Consider the following 15,941-nt stretch of genomic DNA (forward strand, 5'->3'; position numbering starts at 1 on the left):
TTTGAATAGATCAGCCAGAACATGATATATACGTTCTATTTCATACTGCATGTATTTGTATTTCATATTGTATGTATCTGTATTTCATACTGTATGTATGTATCATATTCTTGACTGAAGTGAAGCTATTTGGTTTTGGTTCATGTAAAACAATCAAGTAAAAGTTTATTTTTTCAAAACATTTTACTTGGTTCAAAACATTCAATTATTTATCATCTCTAAAATATTATGTTCAGAAATTTCAATCGAAAATTCCTTTGTCAAATATAAAGCTTTAATTCCAAATTATTATTATAAAATAAAAAAATAATAATTATTTAAATAAACTCGCACATTTTAAATGTTACTTCTATGATTAAATTTTTATACTTCGACTTTATACTAGACTTTTAATACTTCGATGAAGTATTAAAAGTTTCATATGATATTCTTTATTCTTTTTTTTTATCGATTTTCATTTCTTTATAATAAAAGATATAAACAAATATTGCCAATGATATTATTAATTTTTTCATTTGACGTAAAACTCCAACAACGCATTCCTCAAAAGCACGATCAGCTTTTAGCCAATTTCTACATGCAGCTGTGTAAATGCACATTCTTTCGGTTTCTTACTGTTTTATTTTCATTTCTTTATATTTTTTTCATTACAGCCTTCACAAACATATTACAAAATTCAATTATTGAACACTATGCACAGAAAATTGATCAGAAATAAAATAGTTGAGATTTGTTGAACAACTGATTAATTGTTTAAATATATTAATTACGATAAATAATGATACAATGAAATGAAAAGTAAAAGTTAAATCTAATATCTATAAAATGGAGTTTCTGCCAAAATAAATTTAACTTTTCAGTTATTTATATATAAAAATATTTCCTTTTGAAATCGCTATGAATTTATCACAGGAAAAAATGTTAGAAAGTAATTAATTATTAGAATATATGTATATACATTTATATTTGTATTGCAATAAAAAAAGAGTAAAAATAGACTTTTGAAAATTAAAAAACATGTAGACAATCAGGTTATCTTTTAAGGCGAAAAATATAACAACTTAATCTATAATAATAAAACGCTTCTTTACGAAATTGCATTACATTCATTTCAAAATAAATAGTTTAAAAAGGGGAAGAAGAGAACCTTGATCAATTTATTTAGAAATTCATAAAATAGTTTTTTACGAAATCATTCTCAAAGATTATTTACTAATACTTGATAATAGTTGGTTGATTTAAAAATATCCACATATTTATGAAATAATTACAATTAAGCTAGATAAAATAATAATTTAAATTCCAATAAAATGTTGTGTAAAATTCTCATTAATACCTCGATCATTATACAATCAAAAGGCTGAATAATAAAATAATGCAGAAAGTGGGTCTTCTTTCAAAATGAAATATGTTAATTATTCAGAGATAACTATTCTTTATGCAACCATTTCCAATGGTAATTACTAATTTTTGAATACTTTGCTGTTTTTTAATTACATTTATTTTTACATGGCAAAAAACATACAAAATTAGAGATTACTAAACCGGTATATCTGCATAGCCAGCAAAATGTAAAAAAATAAAAAAGTGAGAGAATTCCAATAAAATATTATATATTTGAGATGAATTATTGAAAGAAAAACAAGTGAAATTAATTTTCTGAAACTTTTTCATCTACTACTGTCATTTAAAATTTTCTATTCTTTAATTTTTAACGCCATTTATGTGCATTTACCTTATGAGATAGATATATTGCTAATATCCGCATAAGTATATTAAAAATGTATTAATGTGTAAATTAAAATAAGAATGCAGAAAAATAACAAAAAATTACTTTTGATCCTTTCTTAATTAATTCAATCAATTAAATTATCAATTTAATTGTTTAGTTAAAAATCAAATGTTAAATTAACATTTTTTGGTTAAAAAAATTATTTTTCAAGTTAAAAATGTAATAAGTTGATAATAGTATTATTAATTGATTAATAATACTAAGAACTACTTAAAATCAATTTTTAGATTATTAAACAAACTAAATTGAGATTGAATAGTGAAATTATTCTGATAAAATTGATGTAACATGCATTATTGTGCAGCTAGTCGTTGAAAAATATATCTTTGCAATATCATTAGCAAATATTTTTATCAATAATTGAGTGCTATAGGATTTTTTTAAAATATCCACTTATTTTTACATGTCATTTGTGCAAAAACAGACATTCAAGTTATTATACCTGATTGTTTGCATATATTTCAAAATAGCAATTCATAACAAAAGGAAAAACCAAATCCAAGCAGATCTTAAATATTTAATATTTATAAAGATTAAAAAATTTGCAAATCTATAAATAGAAATGTAAAAGCCACAGGAAAATACTTTAAAATTCTAACGTTAATTTTTATCAGTTAAAACTAATGAATTAAAACCATTATTTGTTTGATAAAATTTTATTTATTGAAATTAGTTTCTTCTTCAAGACGAAACGTAGTCATTTATTAATTTTATCAAACAAGTATTGAATTATTCAAAATGAATCGAAATAAGTGTTAACTGCAAATAGATGTTAGGCATTAGACTGGTACTATGTAAAATTAATAATATAAATATTTGAAATATTTTGGACAAAATTATGCGCAGATGGATAACAATTAAGCTTAAAATATTCTCAAAGCATTATTAAATGACTAATATCGGAAAATCAAACAAAGAAAGGAAATCATATATAATTGCAAAAAACAAAAGAAATGTTCGAATTTCTATCCGGATCGTAAAAGGAAAAAGGAATGAAAATTGATATTGACATTTTTTATGAAAAAACAACTTACTTCTGCCTCTTCCAAATTCGCCATTTTGAGTTGCTTTTGCAGCTTTTGAAAAACCAATGCTCCTGCAGATTACATTGGCTTCTGTTATATCCCACTCATCGTCACAAACGGATCCCCAAATCCCTAGATGATAGACTTCGACATTACCTTCATAAGAATTTCTACCATTAACAAGCCGGACTGCCCCTTCTTGTATATTTCTGATTCGTCTCCTTCTTTGTCTATAACTGTCCACACTGAATAACACCGATTCAGTCAGTAAAATAATAAATAGGATATACCTCATCCTTCTTTATGGATTCTAGCACAATCAAGATTTCAAAAAACTTTAAAAAATTAAAAATGTTGGAAATATTTGCTAAGCACTTCAACTTTGCTAGGATTACCGAATCTCTGATAAAATATCCAGGCACTCCCTATTTTATTGAAACATTTTTCATTTTGTTAAATAATTACGTAAAATTCGGTGACATGATGCAACTTGCTGAAAGAAAGTTTTTACAAGTCCACACTTTTCATCTGGGGAATGGTGATCCTTGAATTTTCGTGACGATTTTTGTCAAGATGTGCAAAAAAAATTCTCAACAATCGCCACCAAACAAAAGTTAATTTTTTAGCATGCTACACAGCACGTAGGCATTCAAGAAGAATGCGATGACGTAACCAAGTGGTGTTATTTCCACATACAATCATCTTAATAACTTTCGTAACACCTCTTTTTTGAAAATCTTCTTCCTGATTCCATTTAATTCAAGTTCAGAGGGAAACAAAAGTTCCTGGCGTACATCATCGCTTTTCCCTTATGACTGATGTTTAGAGACGGAAGCTCCTAGTTGCCGGGATGTTTTTTTAAAAATGGAAACCTGGTTAATCAACTAAAATAAGCAACTTAGAGAAAAATATTATTTCTCAAGTTCAGTAAAAGTTTTTTTTTCTTCCTTTTTATTTTCATAGGGGCGAAACTTTTCCATCTAGGAGAAGGTTACGGAAAAACAGACAAGGTTGCCTTCTAATATTTAGACAGTCGCCAACTTTCGCCAATTTTTGAAGCCATCTTCGAGGTTTGTTCAAATTATAAAACAAATCAAATCTTTTAAAAATATTTACATTGGTGGATGATTAAGGTATACATGAGGAGAATGATGTTAATGAACTTCATATTTAAAGAACATATATTAAGGATCATGATGTCCTCATTGCATTTTATTTGATAATTATAATACTATGATGTCTGATACCCATAGAAGATTTCTGACAAAAAAAATTAATTAATCAGAACACATATTGCTCAAAGTTTTAAAGATGAAATATGTTAGACAGACACTATCATGGTGTCGTATTAATTATTTTACTTTCTGTCTTTTATTGCTTAATGGTACTTAGAATGTTTTTTCTGATTAGAAATGCTTATCGATCTCTAAACGCTTAGAAAGTAGCTTTTGAGCTACGATTTTAGGGGATTTTCTGTATTCTAGGTTAGAAAAGTGTGCTATGCGTCTTTCCTTGTAGCAGAGCAAATAAATGGAGATTACAGGCGCCTCAGTTCAGGCTCTCTCAACCAATTATTTCACTGGTGATACAGAAATAATTAGAATTTTAAGTTTTTAACTAACTTAATATTGCTAAATAAAATTGCAATCCCCATTCAATATCCAGAACAAGATTATTTAGACTACAATATTTACGAGAAATAATATTTGAAATCAATTTTAATTGGATTAAGCGATTACAATCATTCTTTATTCAAACATTCATTTAAGCATTATTTCCCAGTTAAATGATGAAACAATTGTTTGATTTCATTCATCGGGGGAGTGGGAGTTACTTGTTCACCATATATTATCAGGAAGGGCCAAACGAAATATGCCTGAGCAGTTCAAATAAAAGTGATTGTATAACCAATTTTAAGCTCAACTTAGATTTTCTTCAATTCATAAAAATCGTCATATTTTTTTTTTTATTTTTCGCAAAGAATAAAATGGAATAACAAGGTAAAAGCATAAATATTTTGAAAAGGTTGTGATTGACTTTTCAAACCCTTATCGGAAAAAGAAAAATTAAACAAAATTAGTAATGGGCGTGGTGAAAAAAATATATAGAATATCCCCCCCCCCCAAAAAAAAAAAAATTATCTCCCTTGAATAATTATTACATAAAAAATTTAATAGCGCTTTATAACTCTAATTAATTTATACAAATGTAGAATGTATTCAATTATTAGAAGTGTTCGAAAGTCGGTATTATTTTTCAGGTGTTATTGATACTGTTAACTAAAGGAATCGCCAAAATGACCAAGCTCATGATGGGATTTAGGCACATTCATTTTCAAAGGCTACTCTCAATAGACCAATTGTATCTGATTCCTCTAAATATAAATATTATTTTTCACGTGCCCTCTCAACAAGAAATCCAGAGGAGTGAGATCAGGTATGTGAGGAATGAATTTTTTATTACTTCTCCCTAGACATATGTCTATCTAATCACCACTAAGATAGGCCCTTCCTCTACATAAATTAATTGCCTTCAGTCATGAAATTTTTATTATGTTATTAGTTATGTGTGTAACAGCTATTCGAAGCGTGTGCACATATTTTGGAACAACCTACAGAATGACCTATAAAAATATACTACCTACGCACGATTAACTATATTTTTTTATCTTTAATTCTTAGGTTTATTATCTTTATTTTTATGTTTCCTAGGTTTATGTCTAATAAGATATCTAACGGAAGTGCCTCTCTTCATCAAGTAAGCGAAATATTATGTTTCCAGAATTGCAAAACTAATTCAATTGGTCACAATTTTATTTCTACCAAACAGAAATTAAATCTTCCATACCGGAAGAATCAATCTAGTTCTGAAAAGATTCAGAAATCACAGCAATTGGAACTTTTCAAGTTCACAGAAGTTATTTTTTACACGAAAACTGACAAGATTAATTTGTGTCTGTCATTTCCTTCCTAAATTATGTTTTCTATCAGCTCTGCTCCGTAAAGACAAGCATTGCTGCATAAACAAACAAATTATTGTTTAATTTCCGTTAGATAAGATAGCGTAACTTTTTCGCATCCAACTTCCGCAAATATTTAAGTTCCAAGTAAAGTTCACTGCACGCTTTTAAGGGTTTTGATATGCAACAACATAGGAGCCAATGAAAGAAACATTTGATGATTGAGTGAGTTGATTTATTTCATTAAATGCTTTCGTTATTTTAAGATATCAGCCTGGTTTTATTTATCGTGAAATAAAATGTAAGCAATTATTATGGAACCTATTAAATTTTTGAGAAAATCAATTTTTATTTCTGTGCTTGATTAATAAATTAAATAATTATTCTCGTAATGTTTTTGGAAACTATCCTGACAGAAATTTAAACATTATCATAAAAAGGATACCATAGCGACATACACTTTATTCATCTGTTTTCTGATATAATCGGTAGATTACCAAGGGTAAATGACATGAAAGGCAAAGTAATTTTTTTTATTCCTTCCTCATATTTGGTTTTAAAGGGCGAAATAAAAATGCTTGTATCCCGAAAACTAAAACTGAAATATCACTCCCCACCCCGACCCCACCGCAGACTCGCTGAGCCCCTGGATAAATTTTTCTGAATTATTCTTAACTCATTAACAAGCTCAAAAATGTATGAATTATAAAGCAAAGATGGCGCTGAAGGAGTCTTAGATTCCATATACTGAAAAAGTTTCTTAAGACTACCTCTGAATACTCAGATCAAAAAAATTCAAAATTATCATTGGATGTTCCTTGGAGAGATTGGAATGAGTGCTTCGATCCCAAACATAGTAAGCCTGCCTGAATTGATTGCAAATAAAGAAAAAGATTTAATTAAAATAACCCGATTTTTAGGCATCAACCCGAGACGCTAAACAAATAGAATGATTTGGGGAATAATTCTTTTAAGCTGATAACAAATATGCGAAAAAGGGAATGTTCCGACTAATAAGAAACTTTGTTTTGAATAGTCTAATATAGTCACATTATATTATTGAATAATTGTGTGATGCTATCCCATAGTTATCGTTATACAATGTTTCACATATCGGAAATTATCTCCATTCAACAGTAGATAGTGATCTGTCTGCAGACTCTTCCACAACAGCTAAATTACTATTAACACAAATAATAGCAGAGACCTGCACATAACGAAAATGAATGACTCGCATGAATTGGAATCAAAGGAATTCCCATAGTGATCTACCATCATTCAATAAAATTAGGTGATTTTTCTCTATAATTCAAAATTATAATAAAAGTAGCGTGAGATATTTCAAGTAATTTTTTTTCAATCTCCATCCGAAGCGATTGAAAAAAAAATGGACAATATGGAACATTTTAATCGAAACCGAAGCATTCATTTCACACCTAAACTAATGGTCAAAACTTGCTTTTGTCCGATCTCATTTGGGGTGTCTGGCAAATATTTAATGCTATTTTTATATTCCTTTACATCAAAATTTTCTGAATTTCATTTAATTAACAATAAATATTATAGCATCTGTTTAATGGATTATACATTGAACATCATATAAAATGAATCGTGAGTTTAATTTTATCTCTTCTATATTGTTACTTCAAGTTTCTTTTTCACATCTCGACATTGAAAGAACTCTTCGAATAGAAAAAAACCAAGGCACTGATAAAATAGATTTTATCTGTTTTGAACACATTTAATCTCGATTAAACACTTCAAGCTTGTGGGATCTGCAGAAATTTATCATTGATGGTATTTTTAAATAAAACAATTTAACACTTTTCTCCTTCATGAATAAAATATTAAATACGCGGAATCAAACAGCAGGGATTTTCTTTTAACCTTTTGATAACGATTTTTTTAAAGCTTTTCTCTTCACTTCTTACGTACGTGAAGAGAATATGTTCCGAATAAGATAAATTTATATGGATGTTTTTTATAAATGATTTTTAAACCAGATGCTAGAAAATAATGATCAAATTATCTTCCCAAAACTACTTTTTCTAAAACTGATTAAACTAATTTTAAAAAGTTAATGGATGTATACCTCCCGTTAGTAGTCAAAGAGTAAGTGGACAATATCCTTAGCAATGTTATCTTTGCTCATTTGGAGAGTGCTTATAATTCAATTTACCAAGATTCCATCACTCTGATAAGGGTTTGAGTCTAATTCTCCCTTTTAATTTTATATTTTTATTTATAAATGCTTTCATTTCATAATTTTGGTGCAGCAAACTGCTTTGAATTATTTTTATATAATAAATTTTTAATAGTTAATCGTTCTCATTAGCATATGGATAAATAGTTTCCATCAGTTAAGGGTATTTTTGCAATAAATAGAATTACAGATTCTACCGGAAACGAACAAATAAAAGAAAGGTTAGCACTTTTTTTAAAAACATTTTTTTTAAAAAAAGGTCAATTATTGGGAAATCAACAAACTGTTATTCTTATTATTTTTAATTTATTTAATATGAGCTACTTAAAACTTGGTAAATTTGCAAAAAAAAAGTGGATTTATAAAAAAAAAATCAGAATGAGATATAAAGAAACCTAAATAATATATTTTTTTAATTATTTTTTTTTTCTTTAAACTGATTCATTCACATTAAAATGAATGGTAAAAGTTGGGAAGAATTCTTTTGAGGCAATTTCTTTAATTAAAATCAGTACTTTAGTTCATTTTTTATTCTAAGCATTTTAATGATAAATAAAAAAATAAGAACAAAAAAAAATAGACTTTCATCTACATTAATCAGATTAGAGTAACTAGTTATAAGCTATAATAACAAAATTTGAGAAGAACAAATCTTCAGAAATTTTATTTACATAAATAATCCTCTTTAAACTTTATTTTTAATTTATTTAATAGGAACTATTTATTTATAAGTGAAAAATGGAACATCGTGAGATATGTTTTTGCAATCCGGGAAAAATAATCAAATATTAGAAATGTTCAGTTTATCAGCTGATTACTGCAATATTATTCCTATCATGTCCGGATCACCAAAAGAAAAAAACACATCATGATCGTGCAGTGGTCACTTTAATTACACTGAAACTATTGCACTAAAATAAATTTACAGAAATCATGTCTGTTTTCAAAAATGGCGATTAATAGTCTGTTGTGGCGACCCCATCTCTGAAATGTCAACCTCTCTTTAAGACCCCAGCTGACGGAAAGTGACGTAACAGTCGTGGGTGCGAACGCCTTGATGAACGATGGGTGTCAGATGAAGACAGAATTACTCATAGTGCCTTCTCAAAGGCGCCAGAATGCATAAAAACTAAATGCACTCTAGGCCAATGTTATCGTGACACACGGTCTCAATGACTATGTTAAACGCCTCAAATAGACGGTAGAGAGGAGATATTACATAATGTGACCTAAATCCATCAACTGCTGTCAGTTGTGAAAACAGTCAGTTATATAAGCACTGTACGTTTTACTTTTAAATTCGGACAATGTTTTTCAATCAAAACAAAATCCTTGTCGATTTTTATTGCTTTTGATTCATTCAGGCGACTCCATTTTACAAAAATGCAATCTTGGAATCGCGAAGAATCATCAAGAATTTTATAAGTACTTACATGTAACATGTTTCATGGAAAGAGTAATATACAAATTAATATTTTTAAATCATGAAGTTTCATGTTGGAAAATGTTAAGAGCTATATAGCGCAAGATCTAAAAAGATTAGACAATAAAGCACTTAACTATGAAGTTCTTAAAAGCCATACTCGCGGCGTCTGTTCTGGCAATATTATATATATATATATATATATATATATATTATTATATATAAACTATGAGTGTTCTCTTTTGAATCTACATGCACTGACGAATGTAGGCATCTTGTGGCAGCAGGCAATGCACATTATGAAATCCCTCCTTCAAAAGTTGGTCAGTTTAGTTTCACACTTCAACACCTTTTTAACCTAACTAAAATGTTAATGAATTTTTTATTTTAGTAACTCTTGAAAACATATGTTAATTTTATTTATTTATCTGTTAAATATGCATATCATGTAGAAAATGATTAATGTAATAAAATTCTTTAAAAAGCCAACCATCATTATATGTTAACGATTTTCTTACTAATATATATAAGCATTTAATAATTATGAAAGATTATAAAGAAATATTAAATATAACATTAAAAAATGTTTTGCAAGACCTGTCAAGTGGAATATAACGTAACCAATTAATAAAAAATTAATATTCTAGTATATTATAATAAGAATTACTTATGATTTTCATAGTTTAATACGCACACACACTGTATTCTTAATATTTTAAAATTAAAAAATTTGTATTTCTTACAAATTTAAATATTTTATATCTAGGTTAATCATATTTTCAGTCGATTTGCATACGGCTCTGTTTCAAACAAACGATCCTAAGCAGCTGTCGAATTAGAAATCCATCAATCACACATATGCTAATATAATATGGAACGTTTTAACGTTTTATGTTTCGATTCATAGTATAATGAAATAAAAAAAAAATCGAGCATTCATTTTGCACTTCTTCTCTTTGACTGTTTTCACATAAAATTTGATACAGGCCTGCAATTTACGTATTAAATCCACATACCGCATCTCATTCATTTAGCTTGTCGCACTTTTGTATTTCTTACAAATTAAAATATTTGATATCTAAATGAAATTTCAAGCAAACAGTCCGAGGCAGCTGTCGAAGTGGAAATCGACCAACCACATGTATGCTAATATTGTACGGAGCGTTTTATGCTTCAATTCATAGGATAATGAAGGAAAAGAAAATCGAGCATTCATTTTGGACCTCGTCCCTTTGACTGTTTTCGCATAAAGTTTGATACAGACCTACAATTTACATATTAAACCCACACAACACATATCATTCATTTAGCTTTTGCACTTTTGTGTCGTCGGACTCACGTGCATTCAGATGAAAAGAGAGACAGAATTCTGTTTTGATAACACATGTAATAATTCATTGATGGAAATTTTCGTAGAAGGAATAAGAAATCGAAACGGCCTGGAGGTACAATTTAGGCTTTGTGACTGAGTGGTGGGTACGTAAACTTATTATACGCTAATTCAGCGGAAACTTGGAGAGAGTGGTAACAGCTCAAGTGCCGTCCTCGTTTTCTTATCTTGTTCAAAATTACGAGATTCGTCCAAAAAAAACCCCCTTGCGTTGCCTCATTTTATATAATACAAATTTTTATAATACAAAAAGAACATTGCTACCAACAACAAAACACACACACTCACAAAAAAAAAAAAAAAAAAAAAAAAAACGTCACGCTTTTTGTTAGTTATCAAGGACTATTTTAGTTTTTTCACTGCAGAATACTACTAGCTCTTTTATCTGCTAGAAACCATTCCGATTATTCAAAATATTTTTCTACTCATAATTTCTTTTTATTGATAAAATTGCCATATGGAAATATCTCACTTTTGCTACAAGAGAACTTTGTAAAAATATTTTAGCTTTGTAACTTAAAAGTAATAACGTTTATCATAAAAAGAAAATACTTTTAATTTAACTCCTATATCTATTAATATTGCTATGCATTATTAGATATTTCTTTCTCTTCCTTTGCTTTTCTTAATTGCTTATTTCAAAGCAATGCGCGCAAAAATCGTGACCTTGAAAGTAAGAAACGAGTTCTACTCCCGGAATATTAATTAAATGATCCATTGAACCATTAAATAAAGCATTGAACTCTGTATTTAAATATAAAGGAATACCAAGAAAGGTCCGAGACGCCGTAAAGGATTTAATTGCAATAACTCTGGGTCAGATAGGGTCGGAATGTTGAATTTTTTTTCTTTCCTGGATCAAACCGAGAATAAAAATTAAATTTTTAATTCATTAATAATTTACAAACAAATTAGTTTTGATTACGTGCTTCTAAACAAAGTTTTCTAATCTATTTTTGATTATACAATGCGAAACACTATATTTTAATATAAACATTACATTTAATAATTAATTATACATTTAGCATATTGCTTACTTTTATTGCCTGATAAGTTCATAAAGAATGAAGCAGGCTAGATACATGCTGGTTTAGAAAAGAAAAATATAATTCTGATTTATAATGAGCTTTATTTCAAAAGTCAGAATTGCTCAACCTGTTAAAGGGATCATCTTCAGAAATGTGCAACAAAATCTGTATTTCTTTTAGTAATGGTCATCTTTTAACAACAACTATTAGATTGTTTTTTAAGTGCATCAAATGTAGAGAACAGAACTAATTTTTTCCTTTCTAGTAAGACCTATCGCATTTCAAAGGCTTTTTATCTAACCCTTTATGAATAAGTATTACTTTTCAAGGTTCGAGGTGAATGAATTTTTTTCAAAGCTTTTGTTTACACTTCTAAATTTGATAAGCATGTCAAAGTTATATCCTCTAATTCAAAACCAATTTAAAGTATAGTTATTTATTACTAGTTCCAGAAAAAAAAACAATAATGTTTTTTTATGAAAAATATAAATTAAGCACTTGACAAGAAATACGATGCGAAGCACTAGGTCGTCGCTTCTGAAATTGTTACGTCTTGAGATATTTTTTTTTTACGGCTGAAAAAGTTTAAAACCATAAGAGAGCTCCATATATGTCTATATATGGCTGAAAATAATACAGATAAAGGAGACATCAGTTAATGACGAAACAAAAAGTTTAAAACATTTAATAAATCAAGAAGCCACTTACATTTAATAAATCAAGAAGCCACTTGACAATGAACGTTAATATCATATAATAGTACTTTCCGCCCAATTTTTTGCAGTCCCAGCATTAAACTATGGATATTTCGGGTTAAGTCGAGATAAAGTGTTTGTATGGAATAGCGTACAAGTGAAAATGCATTCGACTTAACCTCCTAATTAGATTATGGCATAAGATGCCATTTATTGTAATTTCAGTCCACAGAAGAGCACTTAAAAGTGATTTTGGTCAATATTTTGAATTCATTACAAGTTTAAATAACAATTCTTTAATTTTTTTTGAGATAGCATTGTATGCGGATTGAATGGCAGCAGTTAATTTAGAGATATCCATTTTACTTCACCTGAGCCTGATCTTATATTATTTTTTTACATTTTAATTTTTATTTCCGATTTGAATTTTTAAATTTTGTTTTTTTAGAGTCAATATCCTTTTTACACTTTTCTGCAAATATGCTTGTCAATCGGTATAGCAACAAAGGAAGGTATTAAAAAAATATGTAAAATAATAAAACGCATATTGGATACCTTTCCTAGGTATTACGTAAGTGTCTGAAATCGAATTCATTCTTACAATTTTCTGAACATTGCCAGCATTTGAAATGAAACGATAAACTTATCTCAGGAATGAATAGTTTTAATGGAGCGGTTGTTGTCTGGTTGGAATAGAAAAAATTCTGATAGCTACATTTTTTTTTTTTTTTTGAGATTTTTTTTCTCCTGAGTGTATTCTGTCGGAGAGGTTTTTTCCCCCCGATTCTTTGAATGGGAAATTTTCAGCACACGAAACAGTGTCATGTCATGATTTCTGCATTTCCAGGTCTCTAATGGTTTCTATCTTTCTCCTGTCAAAATAGTTTCTTCTGTCAAAACTGTTCATTTTTGTCTCCTGTCAAAAATGCATCGTTGTAATCTGTGATATAAATACTTTCTTTTTTAATTTTAATTTTGTTTCATGACTAAGCATCATTCGTTATGAAATTTTTTACCTTTTTTTTAAAAGCGTTTTATACTGATGAATCTAACAACCTGAGTGACGATGAATTTTTTTGACAAAGCTACGAGATTATTTGCAAGCTGTAAAGAAAGCAAACATCCAATTGGATTCTATGCCTGCTTATAAAGAATTGGCTTCAATTTTGAGCAGAGTCAAAATTTACGGGCGAATAAGGTAGAGTAGTAATTCGTGTTTCTGCGTTGAAATTTATTAGAGCAAATACGAAAAAATAATTGTATCCTTACAGAACTGTTGACAAAAGCTTCTCCGAAATTTTTAGAAATTGCACTTACAACTCAGTGGCGGTATTTTTTTACATTAGCGTTACAGGCGCTCGCCTCTTGCTTTGAAACCCTGGGAGGATGTCAAAATCTTTTCGGTGTACATCGCTGTGTTATGGCGACGGTGTATTTACTATATTGGGTAAAACACCACAACCCAATACGATATTTGGAAAAACTCCATTGGTATACGAGACCGCAAAAAAAGAATTTTACTTTTGTGGTCTCATCGTGTTAAAACCCGGCACCTACATAAACTGCAATTCATATTTAAAAACATTGATGGAGTACTTTCCATAAAATTTTGATCTAACTCTATTGAGGCTTATCTCTTGAATATTCTGTACATTTACGGGAGAAACAGTACACCAAACACACCATTAGTGCTCTAAAGCATGTGATATTATTGATGCCTTCTATATGTTTATGACCTGACTTTGCTGATGCTCAGCGCTCGAATATTCTTCGCATTTGTGCATTTGTAGGTAATCTTTGAAATTGTACGCGAGTCACTCCATTAATGCTGTACAACATGTGTTGCTACTGGAGGGATTCTGAGATTTTAATGTAAAAATCATTGCAAAGAAATACTTACCGATGTTACTGGAAAGAAGCTATATATATTTCAGTGCATGTTTATATTTTGCTTTTGCACCTCAACCTTTCATACGTGTCCATGTGTTCATATACAAAAAAAAAAAAATTGTTTTTATTGTGTATTCTACCGCCGTTTTGCACATAAGTTTCAGTTCATTCTGTATTCATATAATCAATATTTGCACAAGCTAGAAGATAGCAAGAATTTGAAAAATCCATACGGATAATTTAATAGATATCGTGTGATTAAATAAAATGAAATATCGTTGCTTAACAAGCCACATCATCTATTTAGGTTCTCAGATTTTTCAGTGGCAGGAAAAAAAAAAACTTAATTTTTCTCAAAAAAAATGTATGACGAATTTTTTTCTTCTGTTATTGTTGTTGATGCCAAATATTTGCGTCAAATACATGACATACATTACTGGTTGAGAAAAAAATTCAATTTTTTTTTCTATACAAATTTTTTCCAAAACTTCAATTTTTGTAAAATTTATGATATTATACTTTTTAATTTATTCAATTTTATTTCTCATTTATTTGATGGCAATGATTTATGCTATTTTGTATTTCACTTTGTAAGGTTTCCAACCTATACGGATGCTGTAATTTATAAATCTATGCGTCTTAATTTCTTTTTATTTCCCTTGTAAATAGTGAACAAAAATTGCCCATAGAGCAATATACTGTCCTTCACAGAACAAACTTCTGAAATGAATATATAAAACATAGAATGAAACAATTACTGCCTGTTTAGAGCATTAGTTCTATTATACGTGAAAAAAATTATATATGTATGTATGTTACAGTCAATGTGGCTAATCATTTATTATCAGTATTCAAAAACTTGGTTTGCATTAATAATTACGATTATAATTAACATTAGTCTAAATTACTATTAATAATAACCGATTAATACATTGATTGTAACATATATAAGAACAAAAATAAGAACTATATTTAAAGAAAATTCCAGAAATTCATGAAAAAGTAGTTTCGAATGTTATTCTAAGTAGCGAATACATTAGCTACTTAGAATAACATTCTAAATTCAATATTCTAATTAGCGAATCTTATTCTAAGAATGAATTATTTCTCACGCATCCAGCGAAACTAAATATGCTGGTATGTCTAGAATGTGGCCTAAGCTTTTACAGTATAAACAGAATAAGATGAAAACATACAGACATTATTTATTATAATTATACTAAGTATACTATTATATTTAAGTTATTAAATATACACATAAAAGTAAATTAAATTGCTTTTCATGATCTGCTTCCATCCGGTCACTAATAATGATTCATAAAATATTATGATTCACAGATTTTTGTATTAATATCAATAACTAATTATATTGTAAAAACAACACAAAATTACAAAAATGAACATAGAATTTCATTTAATCCCTTTTTATAAAGTTGTAATATTTTGAGACGGTACGGTATTTTGATAAATTGTATAGATTCACCAAAAGTTTCAGCAATTTTCATGAAAAACGAATTTTTCTATTTCATAAAAACA

The 15,941-nt window shown here is 28.5% G+C and overlaps 1 protein-coding gene across 2 annotated transcripts in view; it reads right to left on the reverse strand.

Moving 5' to 3' along the window:
- LOC129958041 (lysyl oxidase homolog 2-like) overlaps positions 1–15,941 on the reverse strand; it is a 60,173-nt gene that overhangs the window by 20,510 nt on the left and 23,722 nt on the right. Inside the window, exon 1 of one of the 2 annotated variants that reach the window (XM_056070193.1) lies at positions 2,827–3,772. The exons of the other annotated variant lie outside the window; for it this stretch is intronic. Coding sequence (XP_055926168.1) covers positions 2,827–3,112 — 286 coding nt within the window. The 5' untranslated portion in view covers positions 3,113–3,772. Of the gene's footprint in view, positions 1–2,826; positions 3,773–15,941 lie in introns of those variants that run through there. 2 annotated transcript variants of the gene reach the window in all.

This window comes from Argiope bruennichi, chromosome X1, assembly GCF_947563725.1.
Source record: "Argiope bruennichi chromosome X1, qqArgBrue1.1, whole genome shotgun sequence".
NCBI classification, from domain to species: Eukaryota; Metazoa; Arthropoda; class Arachnida; order Araneae; family Araneidae; genus Argiope; species Argiope bruennichi.